The sequence below is a fragment of the Columba livia genome, chromosome 4 (assembly GCF_036013475.1).
Source record: "Columba livia isolate bColLiv1 breed racing homer chromosome 4, bColLiv1.pat.W.v2, whole genome shotgun sequence".
Classification (NCBI taxonomy): Eukaryota; Metazoa; Chordata; class Aves; order Columbiformes; family Columbidae; genus Columba; species Columba livia.
The window spans coordinates 77164428-77178656 of NC_088605.1; the positions used below are offsets into that span (position 1 = coordinate 77164428).

The 14229-nt window shown below is 41.3% G+C and overlaps 1 protein-coding gene across 3 annotated transcripts in view; it reads left to right on the top strand.

Moving 5' to 3' along the window:
- Positions 1-14229, top strand: part of GRID2 (glutamate ionotropic receptor delta type subunit 2) — a 565730-nt gene that overhangs the window by 473718 nt on the left and 77783 nt on the right. For all 3 annotated transcript variants that reach the window (XM_005498033.3, XM_065062416.1, XM_065062415.1), the window contains one exon: positions 8077-8215. In XM_005498033.3, coding sequence (XP_005498090.2) covers positions 8077-8215 — 139 coding nt within the window. The remainder of the gene's footprint in view (positions 1-8076; positions 8216-14229) is intronic.

Consider the following 14229-nt stretch of genomic DNA (forward strand, 5'->3'; position numbering starts at 1 on the left):
AAGGGGGAAAAAAATCTGGGCACCAAATGACAAAGCGAACACATTCTTTAATTACCTATAGAGCAGCGCCAGAAATCTGAGTAATAAACAAGAACAATTGGAATTACTCACACATGTAGATTTGGCCGTCATGGTGTTACTAAAATCCAGTAGGAACATATGTCACTGTGAAGTACTGAAAGACGGATGGACAAGGTGGGCAAAAGGGCAAGACGAGTGTCACTATGTCAAAATGGCATTAGGTATTTCAGAGGCACTGAGAACTTAGAAAGTATCGATCTTTATTTCTTATAGGACCGTGTACAGGCTATTGGTTGGGGCACAAAATGAGATGGGAGTCAGTGTCTGGTGTAGAGCACCAAATCACACTGGAGTAGAGCACGATGGGCTCCTCTAGAGCGTATCTGTAATGTATCAAGGAAAATGTGAGCTGTAATAGGGGTATTCAATCTGAATGATGTATTTCAAGTCTCAGGCTGCTCATGCTGAAGCATCTTGAATGCACATATAGAGCAGATGGAAAGAAAAAGGAACATTGATCGCACCACAGAGTTGGAAGCCGCAAACTTCAGGAAAAATGGCACAGCGAGCAAGTGTACCCAGAGGTGAGTTTGAGTTGAGAACAACAGGAGGGAGGGCTTGGAAAATGTTATTAGGAGCTAAAGCAACCTTCATGATCGTCATGCATTAGGTGAAGGCGATACCGTTCCAAATAGTTACGCCAGAAAGGCAATAAATATTTCTCTTCTGTGTTTGTGAAAAAGCAGATTAAATGCTTTCCATGTCGAGAGCAGCTCCAGAGGATGTTAAATGGCAGGTGCTAACATCAGACGTTTTTAAATCAGCAAATCCGAACTAATTTCACCCTAACATTTTAAAAGAGCTTGCTAAGGAGCTCCCAGGACCACTGGTTGTGGATCCGAGTCCTGGAGCATTGAGCAGGTTTTAGAAAGCTGACCAAAAAAATCTAATGTAAAACCTAAAGGCCGAACTGAATCTTCAGCTCAACTGTTTCTTCCATCTTGATATATGGATGGAACAACTTGAAAGACTTCACAAATATAAATAGACACTTGACGGTTCCAAAAGATATCACCATTAAAAAGTTTGGTATTAAAAACATGTATTTGTACAAAACATCACTATTTTTCAAAGAGTGCAGCAACAGTCCCTTGTCGTCGTGTACCGGGAAGATAGACATTAAAAAAAGTATCTAATATTTCAAATTGTAAGATTAATGAGTTCCAACTTTTCCATGAATTTGCAACTAAATTATTTTAATGGTAAATAGAAGAAAATATGAACGTTTCTAAACATTTCAACATTTTACAATGTTTCAAATACCTTTTTTTGAAGTATTTTTTGCTTCTCCTTTGCTTCACATTTTACTTTTAGGAAACTCAAAATACGTGAGTGTATCTTGACAGTGAAAACCCCTGCTACATATGCCTTTTACTACTGTATTTTTTAAAAGATTGGTTGAGCGTTTGGATTTGATGGAAACTTTTCTAATCACTCTAGTAAAAGTGGTTCCCTTCCAATCCTACTACAACGGTAAGACCTGAAGAACTTATTAATATGTTAAACAACATATCTGAGTGCCTCTTTTCATATGTAAGTTTTTAAAAAAATAATAAAAATCACTACATTTTAATAAAACCAAAATGCTAGGGAAGAAAGAGTCGGTGCGGTGAGTAAATACAATAGCTGGCTCTTGAGCTTGCCCAGACCTTGTAGAATCTGGCCGCCAGCCCTACCTTGTGCTTAGTTCCTTCCCTGCCCTCAATCCCCTGCAATCTGCCAATATTTGCAAGGCTAGAGAATTCATGCACTGGTTTACAAGCTTATTTGGAAGGCATTAGCAGTTCAAGGGGTTGTACTTGACTGTTGAAGGATACACGTCATGCCTGCTGTGGTCAATGGGTGCGAAGTTCAGCAGAAAACGTGACATTACAAACTCAGCTTATGTGTTATGGGAATGAATACACTGTACGGTTTGAGGAAGAATGGAAAAGTATGGGTGAAAAATGAAAAGAGAGGAAGAAAAAATTGTGGGGAGAGATTTTCCAACAATTTCCAAGCTGCATTTATTTCACAGCTGGTGGAAATAGGTACAGGCTTCACTGACTGTAAAGTGGTGTTTTCTTGTCCTGTACTGAATTGAACATTTCCAGTTGAAAACAGGAAAGATTTTACATTATCAAGAAAGTTTTGAACAGAACAATAGTGATAGGTAATGCCGTGAAACATTCTGCCTTTGAAGAGCTCTGCTTGGCGGAGTTTTGTAAAGATAACAGAGCTCAGTCAAACTTGAGGTTTTGTTTCTGATGGCAAAAATAGCTGAAACACAAAATACCTTTGCCTCTTTGTTAATACAAACTACTTCTCTTCCACCCACTCTCCATTAAATGTCCCTTTTACAAAGAAAACTAAAGGCGTACATTGATCTAAACTGTTTGCAACAGAACTCCACACTTTATATTTGTGCAAATGGAAATTGCAGCAGCCCAGCATAATTGATGTGACTGTTCTAACAAGCTAAAGGCTAAACTGCAGCCAGCTCCCAGTCCTTTGTGGCTTTTTCCAAAGGCCAATAATTCACTGAATGCGGACAGAATATTTGCAAGAAAAAGCAAACGCAAAATCTGTCCCCAGATAACCCACCCTATTATTTATTCACCTCCCTTTTCCCAGCAACATGGAGATCTTTGCTTTCAAGTTTGAGAGCGTTAGAGTTCCTTAACAAAATAGTCACAATTCACTTTTTTTTTTTAATTATGGTTCTCAACATTTTCTGTAAAATATCAGCTAAAACTCCTCACTTAGACATTCAGCTCACTGCGGATCTCTAGCACGGTCTATTGTGGCTTCAGTGATTGACGTTTGACAAAGTTATTCGCAATGGAGATACGTTGTTAGCGTGAGAACGGTCGGAGAGCAGTGATGGTGAGCACTACTGACAAATTGAGTTTTGTCTGTAATAAGAAGCTAGTCTTTGGGACTTCCCTGGCAGCCGTGGTTCTCACAGACAGCAATTGCAAGCCGTGGTTCTTGTGGTGTCCTTCCTGGAGGACAAGGGCAGAGTCTTCTCATCCAAGGCTCCTCTTCACATCTGGAAGAGCTCCAGCAGGCTCCCCATCCGGCTCTCACCTCTCCCCGAAACATCATTTAGTAGAGTTATCCAATTTGGGAGAGAGAATCGTGGTGCTTTACGGCTTTTCTCTCTGCGTGAGTGCGTTTGTTGATGATGCGCGTTTCAATAATTAATCTTCGAGGGGCATGATTGTTCTCAATAATCAATTCCGAGTTTTGTCAACATTGTGCTGCCGAGCTATTGGCTTTAGTAATAATAGTAATAAAGAAGTATTTTTGAGCTATTAAGGAAATTCATTTTATGTATAAATATTGCGCGTTCCCAGTGCAGCTCTTTAATCGATATTAAACCAGGGAGAAACCTTATCTTGTACATTTACTGCCTGAATGACTAGTAAAAAAAAATGCAGCACTTTTCTAGCAAGATGCCTGTCACCAGGCTTGAGCTCAGAAACGCCCGCAGCAGCGAAAACTCCTGCAAGAAACATTTCACCATTTCTTCTTGTTCACCAAAAACCCTATTTTTCCTCTATTTCTATCTGAAACACTGTCATAGTTCTGGAGTGCACAGGTGAACAGTGTGTTTCTGCAGGCAAACAATTGACAGATCCCCGAGGACAAGTTGTTTGGAGAAACAGCCCCTGCATTTTGAATTATTCAAATTTAGTCCAGAATTGTGGAATATCAAGATCTCGCCAGGCTGTGATCCTTCATCTCCCTGTTTCGCCCGTTTTTCTCATGTTCTCAATTCTTCTGCTTGCCCGTGATCCTCACTTGCGATTTTTGACTTGAAGAAATGTTTAAACTCTGCTGCTGCTAAGGGAAAATAACTTTAAAGATATTACAGATCTGTATGGGAGTTGTATAGGTTAACATTTTATCTCCTGAGGCGTGTTTTTGATATTCAGGTATGTCGTAATTATGCATTATATTGTTTGCACTGTCAAGACAATGCATTGTTTTTCTTACCTTATGATATTTAGCTTGAAGCACTTGAAAAGGAACAGGAATAAACAAGAAATTGTAAGATAAGTTGCAAGTCTAAGGCTGTCATGTGAAGTAGGCCAGCATTAAAGTGGTCTAGGATTGATGAAGGGGAGCTGCATTAGATGAGAGTGGGAAGACTGCAGGTAATTTCTTTCCCTGTCACCTCTACGGTAATTCAGCTCTTTGAGGAAACTCCCCATAAGATTGCTTTTTGCCAGCTCGGTTTACTCTGGGAAATATCTTTTCCTTCCTGCACATGCAATCGGAATATTTTAACGGCAGATTAGATTTTTAAACGATTTTTAGTACACATCAGAAGCGGCAGATGAATTGTACCAGTGGCTGTGGCCACAACAAAGGTGAGCTACAGGTAGTGGCATGTTGTGCCAATGTATTGGATGGGCCAAGTCTAAAGAATAAAACTTCCTCTGTATTAATTTCAGGTCTGTCTCTTAAGATGACAAAACAAGTCCAGGGATGCTGAGCATCGTTTTTGATTTCCATTTGTTTAGTGAATGGAGCTCGGTGTTTTTAAGTGTGTGAGGAAAGGCTTCTTGCATCTTGGTTCCCTCCTCCCTTGCATTGTGGGTCCTGTGCATAGTTTAGTGCACAAAATATGCTGCCATCCATAAAGATGTCCGTGCACCTGAAACTCATACCTGGGGGTCCTGGGGACAGCAGGGTGACCATGAGCCAGCACTGGGCCCTTGTGGCCAGGAAGCCAATGGTACCTGGGGTGGGTTAGAAGGGGGTGGTCAGTAGGTCAGAGAGGTTCTCCTGCCCCTCTGCTCTGCCCTGGGGAGACCACACCTGGAATATTGTGTCCAGCTGTGGCCCCTCAGTTCCAGCAGGACAGGGAACTGCTGGAGAGAGTCCAGCGCAGCCACCAAGATGCTGAAGGGAGTGGAGCATCTCCCGTGTGAGGAAAGGCTGAGGGAGCTGGGGCTCTTTAGCTTGGAGGAGACTGAGGGGTGTCCTTATTAATGTCTGTAAGTATATAAAAGGTGAGTGCCATGAGGATGGAGCCAGGCTCTTCTCGGTGGCAAACAATGATAGGACAAGGGGTAATGGGATCAAGCTGGAACACAAGAGGTTCCACTTAAATTTGAGAAGGAACTTGTTGGGGGTGAGGGTGGCAGAGCCTGGCCCAGGCTGCCCAGGGGGTTGTGGAGTCTCCTTCTGTGCAGACATTCAAAACCCGCCTGGACATGTTCCTGTGCGACCTCACCTGGGTGTTCCTGCTGCAGCAGGGGGATTGGACTGGATGATCTTTTGAGGTCCCTTCCAATCCCAAACATACTGTGATACTGTGTGATATTGGTAAGCAGAGCCCGGGGAGATTTACACGCATTTATTTCCCTTCTGCATGCTAATTTGCAGTCAACAGGGGTGAATGTTAGGTCTGTAGCTCTTTTTTGTGGCAGTGTTAATAGAAAACAAACGATTGCTACTCCCCTGAATTATTTGGTCCTCTTCTGCATAGAGAAAACATGTAAATTTGGATGGAAAGAAAACTCTGGGAAGTTTTATCCCTTGAAACAAAGCTGGGGGAGGGAGCGAAGAGGTTTCTTAAGGTGAGCTGTCACCGTGCGGGAAGTGGTTCAGCAAACAACACAATAGAACAAGACTGTATCACATTAAGTCTCCTAATGGATGCCAAAGAAATGATACTATGGCAGTAAATGATCCCCTTTGATTTTTGTTTCTTTCTTTCTTTCACTGGGAGGGGTGGAGTACCTTGCCTGTACTGCTTAAAAATCATGTACCTTTGCAGCTGCGGTGTCAGTCCTGCTTTAGAAATGGTGCTTTACGAAGTGTCAGTGCAAAGAGTTTAGAGTAGAGGCAGGAGTGATGAATGATTTTGATGTGTGTTTCTTGTACGTGTTCAAGCTTTGCCTTCAAGCTTCATTTATTGACTGCTGCTATGCAAGGTGCAACTGTGAATTAGGAACAAGACTCCACGAACACCCGGCCGAACTAAAAGCGCTTGGGGTGACCAGAACTCGGAGTTTCTGAAGTCTCAAAAAGCTTCAGCTCTAACTGAGCTCCGATTCAGCTCTAATTGAGCGCTTGTGGCACAGCATCATTGCTTGAGAACCAGGAGGCAGGTGTGTGGCTCTCAGTGGTCTTCTCCTTTCTGACATTCCATTTAGATTAGAAAAAAAAAATGTGACAGCTTAAGGTTTTACTAATGAAGCTGAAAAATGAAGATGCGAGGATGGGCAGGAGATCGTTGGCTTCTCCATCACTCTACCCACTTTAATTCAATACGAAGATTATCTGCAAGGATTGGCGTATGGAAGTTAAAAGGACAAACAGCCTATTCCAATAAATTAGTATAGCTGTCTGCTCTTTTCATTTTAATAGAAATAATGTTTAAAATATTCCAAAGACATTGCAAAAACTTTTGCAAAGCAGAAATATTCTATTAAAAGTCATTTAAAATTTATGCAGGAGAGAAAACCAAATACTCAGATGTTGAAGTTAATGTTCATCTTTGAAAGTTCTTATATTGAATTCATATCTCCCAATCTCATCGGCAGATTCTCATTTCCGATAATTACATGGCATCTTGGAAATTAAAGGAAATTTATTTCCAGCTGCTCAAGTCTCATATAGATCTTGTCGTTCAGTGTGGGAATTCTTAAAAGGCAAAGGATTCCAATGCTTATGTACCAAAAATATAAATGAATGGAGTCAGTTATTTCATATATGGTCAAACTCCATGTGACTGGAGTAGGAAAAAAGCTTCAAATGTGTTTATTTTGTGGTGACACAGAGCCCACAATGCTTTTAGAGGTAGGACAAAATCGGAACAAAACAGTAAGGTGACCCTTCATATTTAACTGTTCGTTGAATATCTAGTTTATATGTAGAATAGAAAATTATTTGGGCTTGGAATGGGGATAATTGTAATTTGTATACCCATTAAAGCTTCTTGCTGGGGAAACATTAAGGAGTTTTTATGTAGGTGAAGATCCAGCACAAAATGCTGCCAGGTGACTGAATCTGTAACAAACTCCTTTGACTTTAGAAAATCCCAACTGTTATACCAAAATAAGATATTGCATCTGAGAGAGCTCCCTCAGTAGTAGTGGCAGCTTTTCAAATTGCTGGCTGTAGGGAGAGGGGAAGAGGGTGAACATTTTGAGCAGGTGTTGGCTGCGTTCACCCGTCCCCTCTAATGACTTGTAGCTTCGACAAAACATATAAAGGTATTTTTAAAACAATAAGGTTTTCCTTTGTCTAAAAATCTGTGGTTAATATGTTTTTAATGTCAAGAGCCCTTTCAAAGTCTCTGAACTAGTGTGTTTTGGGGGCAGCTATTTGAATAAGAAATGTTTCCCATCCCCGTTAGCGCCAACAGTGGTGTGAAGCTCAGATCCTGGTAGACTGAGTTGCTGCTGATGTTTTGCTTACACGGCAGTTGAATCTTAAAGGAAAGCAACTGTGGGAATACAAACCAATTTTGCATTCTTCTTCAATACATGCAATTATTACGGTTTTTCGCGTGTCCGTGTTCACTTGCGTCAAGTTGTACACACGTATGGCTCTCGCGAGCATCTGCCTGCCTACGGAACTGTGAAAAGTAATTGTGTTTTGATGGGGTTTTTTAGCTTTATGTTCTCAAGAATGCAAGAGAAGCTTAATTAAGGTTTGTAGAGAAGGTCTCTAAGGAAAGGACATTGTAAGAATTTACTTTTGCTCTTTTTGTTCTGAGATCTCAATCTATTTCCATTACTGGACAGGACTGGCCGACGAATTGCTATTAAAGGCACAATAGCGAAAGAGATTAAATACAGTAATAACGGCTGACAGTGTGGGCTTCCTTCAGTGCTTTCATTGCATAGAAAGTGTGTCTCCAAAGTCTTGCTTGGTTTACTGAAGCAACTTGCTGTAGTGACCTGCTGACCCTGGAGCTTCATTCTCCTGAGCGATGCATGGAAGGTTTCCTTCTGCCAAATGAAAATCCTTGCTTTTCCTTCTTCCCCACAGGAGGAGAGGTTCCATACACAACCCTGGCGACCCGGCTGATGATGGGGGCTTGGTGGCTTTTTGCTTTGATTGTCATCTCCTCCTACACGGCAAACCTGGCAGCTTTCCTCACCATCACACGCATCGAGAACTCCATCCAGTAAGTTGATAAAGAATGAACTGAGGGAAAGGAGGGTGAACATAGATATATATATATGTCTATATATACGCACATGTAGAGGGTTATGAATGCTCTACTTAAATATGAGAAAAGGAAGAAACTTTTATCATCCTGAGAAGCAGTTTGGAAGCTAAAAAACCCAAACAGTATACCACAGTCTTCCAGCCTCCCTGGATACGCTTTGTCTTTGGGATCAGAATTACTGGCCTCTTGCAGATGCTCTTCTGTGGCACATATACATACATATGTATGCTCACATACATATTTTGAAAGAAGCAATTGAGTTTGAGATAATGAGTGTACCAGTGTTGGAAAAGGGCAAGTGTAGATTGTTGCTGTGTGCGTTCCGGCTGTGCTTTCCATTCAGACGCGTTCCACTGTACGTGTGCTCTGACACTTGGATCGGGAGGTTCTTCAGTGCATGGGCAGCTCAAAGCTGAATTCACCTTTTCTTGCCAATGCGACAACAACAACAAATGTTAATAGCAACAAACACAAAAAAAATCCCTTAATATTTACCTTTTCTCCTTCTGCTTGCGGATGCTCTTGTACTATGTTAACTGATGACATTGCTCTGGGGTTTTTTTCTGTCTATTGGTTCTTTTGCTTCAAGCCTCTCTAACATGAACATCCTTATCTTCTCCTGTTGCTTTGATGGTGGACTGGTTTTCCGTCGCACCTTTCAGTTCTCCTTTGCAGATCATCTCATCTCTCCACACCGCAAGAACCATTTCATGTTTCCTACCCTCTCTCTCTGCCTTTTTATTCTTCGGTCTCCTTTCCTTCAGCAAGCTGCAAGCCCAGCTGTCCTCGCTCCCACTGCGCCAGTGAGCTCCTCCACCCCCAAATCCTTCCTCTTGGGCCAAAGCAAAGCCTAGAGAAAAGCATTAGCTAGCCAAGCGCTCCAAGGGCCAGCTGGCCATTTTCCCATTTAATCTTGAGGCTACAAGTCCATGACCGTATGTGAGGTTGACAAAGTTAGCCTTTCCCATCGCTCCTTCTTCACCAAAATGATAGAGTGGCTTTAAAGAAGTGAGACGTGTTTTGCTGTATTTCTTCCTCCAGAAAGGTAAGAACCCGACCTCCAAGTCAGGCTCAAGTCAGTCGTTGATTCAGGTCCTTGTATCGTCACCTGAGGTCTTACTGCCTCTAGTCCAGCTCCTTTCACAGCTGTATTACCAGTTAAATCAAGTTATCATTTTCTTTTGAGATCTGAAGCACAGTCTTTGAGATCATGGAGTACTGTGGGGGTGTTTTGACACAACCCAACTGTGTGACTGGGTAGTCCCAATTGCAATCCCTTCACAATGTACAGGGGAGTAAAATGACATTGTACGTCAACGTTTGTCAACGTTGATCTTCAGGTTTTGAGGGAGGATGATTTATTTATTTTAAGTTTAAAAAGGCTTACATTTGACTAGGGAGTGTGAGGAAACATAGGCATTTGTACATGCAAAATAAACAACAATGATATATTCAGTCATTCGGTTTGTCCTTGCAAATACAAAATATGCCTCTGCATCCTGCTTTGAAATTATGTCCCTTCTAGTTTTGAAGTAGTCCAGAAAAATGTTCAAATTACTGTGACAAATGGCTGATTTTTCTTATCATGTGTAAAAACTAAGAAAATATACCCAAACTATAATTTACTACATCTTCAGCTTTTTCTTGCAGTTTATTGTGATGTCAATAGAAAACCCTCAGTGGAATTCTGAGGTTATTATGTACATTTGGGACTACGTTGGTCTTTGTGCTCTATTATTTATGGGCAAAGTCACTGAAAATGTTTTATTCAGTAGAAAACATTGCAGCTGGAAAGCTCCTGAAATGAAAGAATGGAGACATTTTTCAACAGCACTTGGAGCTCAAAAACAGAGTAATTAGATGTGTTAAGTATCCATTAGGGAATGAAGTTATCCGAACTATGGTGGGAGTGTAAAACTTGAGTTTACAAAACTGCCAGAATTGGAACGCAAACCAACACGTAAGAGAGAGGCTGTTTGTTTACCGTGCTGAATTACTGCAAAGTGGGAAACATGAATAAGCAATAAAGAAAAAAGCTGGTGCTCTTCTTTGTTGTTGTTGTTTTAATGGATCAAATTGTACCTTGGGGAGCTTTGAAGGCCAGAATGAAAATGAGTTTAAGTATTTAAAGAAAATAAACCAGATTCTGCTTGCAGTGCTATCCAGCCCGCTTCACAGAAGTCAGAAAAATGGGAGAAATTTAAGCCAGTGGGTTTGTACAGATGTAACGAGTCGTTAATAGGTTTTCATTTGAGATGTCCAGCTAGCATCAGATATTACAGTGTGTTCCTGAAGGTACGGTCCTTGTGATATCTTCTACGCAAGACAGGAGGAATCAGGCAGCTCCCAGCACATTTCATTTCTGTGAAACGTTGTGGTAGGTACCACATTTCAGCTTTTAGATGTGCAGCCAGTTTGAATTCAGAGCTCTTGCAGCTTCTCTTGCTCGGTGGTGTGGAAGTTGGGCCACTCTTCCCAGTCAGTGCCCCGCAGTGTCCAGAAGAAAAACAGACAAAATTTGGTTAGGCAATGGACTGGGGATGACTAATGAAACGTTCCCTTTCCCCCGAGAATCTTGAAGTAGATCTTTGCTGCGTAACCTCACTTGAAGTTGATGGCGTTTGTTCTCTGCTTCACTGATTAATTTGGCTCAAGTTGTTACAATTTTTAGATGAATTTAGAGGAACAAGAAGAATAAGAGTGAGTGTTAATTTGCTTTTCCAAGCAAGTGGTTACTCATGATACCTTTGAGAGCTCAGCTTTTCATCTTCTGCCAACAGGCAGTACCAGGATTATGCAAGTCATGAAATAGCTACTAGATGCGTCTTTTGTTCACACTTGACCCACACCACAGATGACATTTGAGTCAAGACAAGGCAGCATTTGAAATGCCAAAACATTGTGGCAGAATAGAAAAGCGTAATTTCAGTTTCTTAAATCTTTAGATCGCTGCCTCAAATGCAATGCAAATGAATAATAATTAAAAAGCGCCTTTTTCTTGATAAATGCCAAATAAATCTGGAGATCTTGAGGGCGTGAGGTGGGCAGAGGGGAAGTCAAAGGGCTTGTCACATGAAGGGCTGGTGTTAGGTGGTTTCAACTTTAAATCTAATCCACTTGTACAAGTGTGGAAGCTTGATGAAGACTTCAGATTGTAAATGTTATGGGGGAGAGTCTGTGTCTCGTGTGTTTTGTAAAATAACTTCACGCTACATTCTCTGTCTTATAATTAGTATGTCCTACACCCTGTAAGTCGTATGCCCTATAAATAGGTGAGACCTCTGCCTCTGAATAATGGAGGCATAGCAGTAAAGCATCCCCTTGCTCATCTTTGTTTTGCCTAGTTATTCTTTTCACAACATTTTTTCCTAAACTGTGATTCTCTTGGAGCTCAGATGTCCTCAAAGCTTTAAACAGCTCCATACAACTGCCTGCAACTTTTCTGCAAGGGAGGGTTACGCAAGAACGCAGTAATTGGAGGAGATATTTCCTTACACTGAGAAACAGAATGTTCTTCAACCTTTCTTTTAATGTGGCTCACCCAGACCTTCAAGCTGGCTAGCAAGCAGAGAAAAGGCATTGGAAAGCTTTGGCTGAACTAGTCATAAAGACTTGAGTGTAAACCATGGCATCGGTTGTTTTCTAAAATATACCGACTGCTTCTTGCAGATAGTTCTGCGCAGGAGTCGAGTCTAAGAGCACGGCCAGCCTAAGTCACTCCGTAACCCACGTGTACAAAGGTACTTCGATGCCCAAGACTCTGACCTCGTGGTGTTTAATTATCTAAAAAGGAATTTGGTTATTGCTTTGTGGAGCTGGCCTCTTGTTTTTCTCCATTTTCTTTACACTTATCAAACACTCTTGGCTGACACATATGGACAGAATGTTGCCAATTCTAAGTCTAGGATTTGAATTTATAGAAGAGGGTGTGATTTGGGGAAAGAAACGTATGCAAATCCTAATAGGATTTATTTTCTTTGAGTTGAAAGCAGAGATAATTTTTTAAATGACAAAGTAATTAATTTGTGCTAAGCCAGAAAATGAAAGTGACCTGACAACTGCTGCCTGTTTAAGGTGCAGAATACTAAACGAAACAAACATGTGCTGAAAAATACATATATTAATAGCTGCTAAGAATTCATCCTCAAATAACTAAAGTCATCCTCAGAATAACCCTATATTGTAGTTAATTTGTATGGGATAATATTGGTATTATCCCAGTAACTGCAATGACAAAAAAACTTACCAGAAAGACCACACATAACATTTTTCCCAACAATGCTTCATGAGCCATAACCAAAAATAAGCTGAACTGTGACCTGACTGTGTGGTCGCTTCCCTGTAAGTAGAATTTTTCTATATACAAGTACACTTAAAGGTTTTTTATAACAACTTTTTCAACTGTATCTCCTTTTTTTAGTTTTAGACACTTTTAGCATTGGTTACCTTACTGCTTCAAAATTAGAAATTCAAAGAGATAAAGGGTTTAAATGGTGGGATTTTAACGCCATTACTGCCCGTTAGACATGCGCTTCGCTTTGCAGCTATTTCAACTGAGATGGGTAAAACTAGAGCAAAATTAAATTCCCATCCAGTGTGGATGATGGTATCAGAATTTGGGCATCAAAGGATACCCTGTGGGAATTAATCAGTTAGACAAATATGTTTTCCTTATGTTGAGATGTGGTGTGTCAGCTCTGTGCTGAGACCGGGTGACACAGGCTGGGGATTTATGTCTCCACTAAATGTGTTTGTCTGAACAAAGAATGAGTTGTTTAATCCAGGAATAAAGGTACATCAAACAATGTGTAACCCGCAAACCAGTCTGGAGGCAAAGTAGCTATCAAAATTATTTCTTCTGGAAAGGAGCCTCAGTGTTTTAATAATTTTATTACTTCTGTCAAGGTTTGTCATTTCTCTTTGTTTTGCTGCACCTTGGCTGCTCGGTTGTCAATGTCATTCCAGTAGTCTGCAGAGCTGCAGGTTATAAACAACAGTTTCTGAAGGAGGTCATATATATTATGATCCTATTTGGCATGTTTGTGGGGGGGGATGAGGTCGCTGGTGTGACGGGTCTTTCCCATTTTTGCCGCTTGCAGCGACACACACGGACACCTCGGAGGCTGCAAAACCTCTCTCGCTCCTTCCTCGCAGGGTCAGGCGAACCAAAGCTTGGGGGTTTTCTGCTGAGAGCAGCGTTTAGCACACCCGTAGACTTCACGCTCACACTTGGCTCGCTCTTGTCCTCTCCCCATTATTTTCTCAGCACCTACAACTGCGTGAAGGGGCAGAGCAGGGCAGCGGAGAGGCGTCCTGTGCTTTAGGATAACGCACCGAGCAGTGAAGACCTGCAGGCTGGAGTTAAAGCCAGACTTGGCAGATCCACCATGCCTTCCTGAAGGCACTGACATAACTCTACTCCTTATTGCTTCCCTGCTGGCGATGCCTTTGTGTGTCATGGCACTCGACTGTTTGTAGTAAGCATCCCATACCTGATTGCCGTATCCTTCCGGACTAACAGCTTGTGGCTTGTGTTGCTTTGCCTTCCTGAAAATAGAAAGGTTGCTTTTCCAGCCACAAGATAGACAGAGGAGCTGTTTTTCTGTTGTGTTGTTTCTAACTATATTGTTTTGTGGCAGCAGCTACACATTTCATTTATATAGCAGTTAGTGATAGTATTTCAGAAGAATGCTTTGTTGCTTGTTATATTAGAAATTATATGGCTATACAGTGTCTTGTAAAGTAATGATTGCAATTTTGCTAGGTGTTGTCACGAGAAATTGGAGACTCAGTAAATACTTTTTGTGTACTTTTCTAGCAATATGCATGACAAATAATGCAGCAATTATAGGACATTACAATATGCATCCTGTGACAGTTTGGAGCACTTGCAGGAGGTACTGAAGTGTGTTGGTGGCAGCAGTGACACAGGATGAGTGGATATAGTATCTTGTATTTATCCAGTGCCT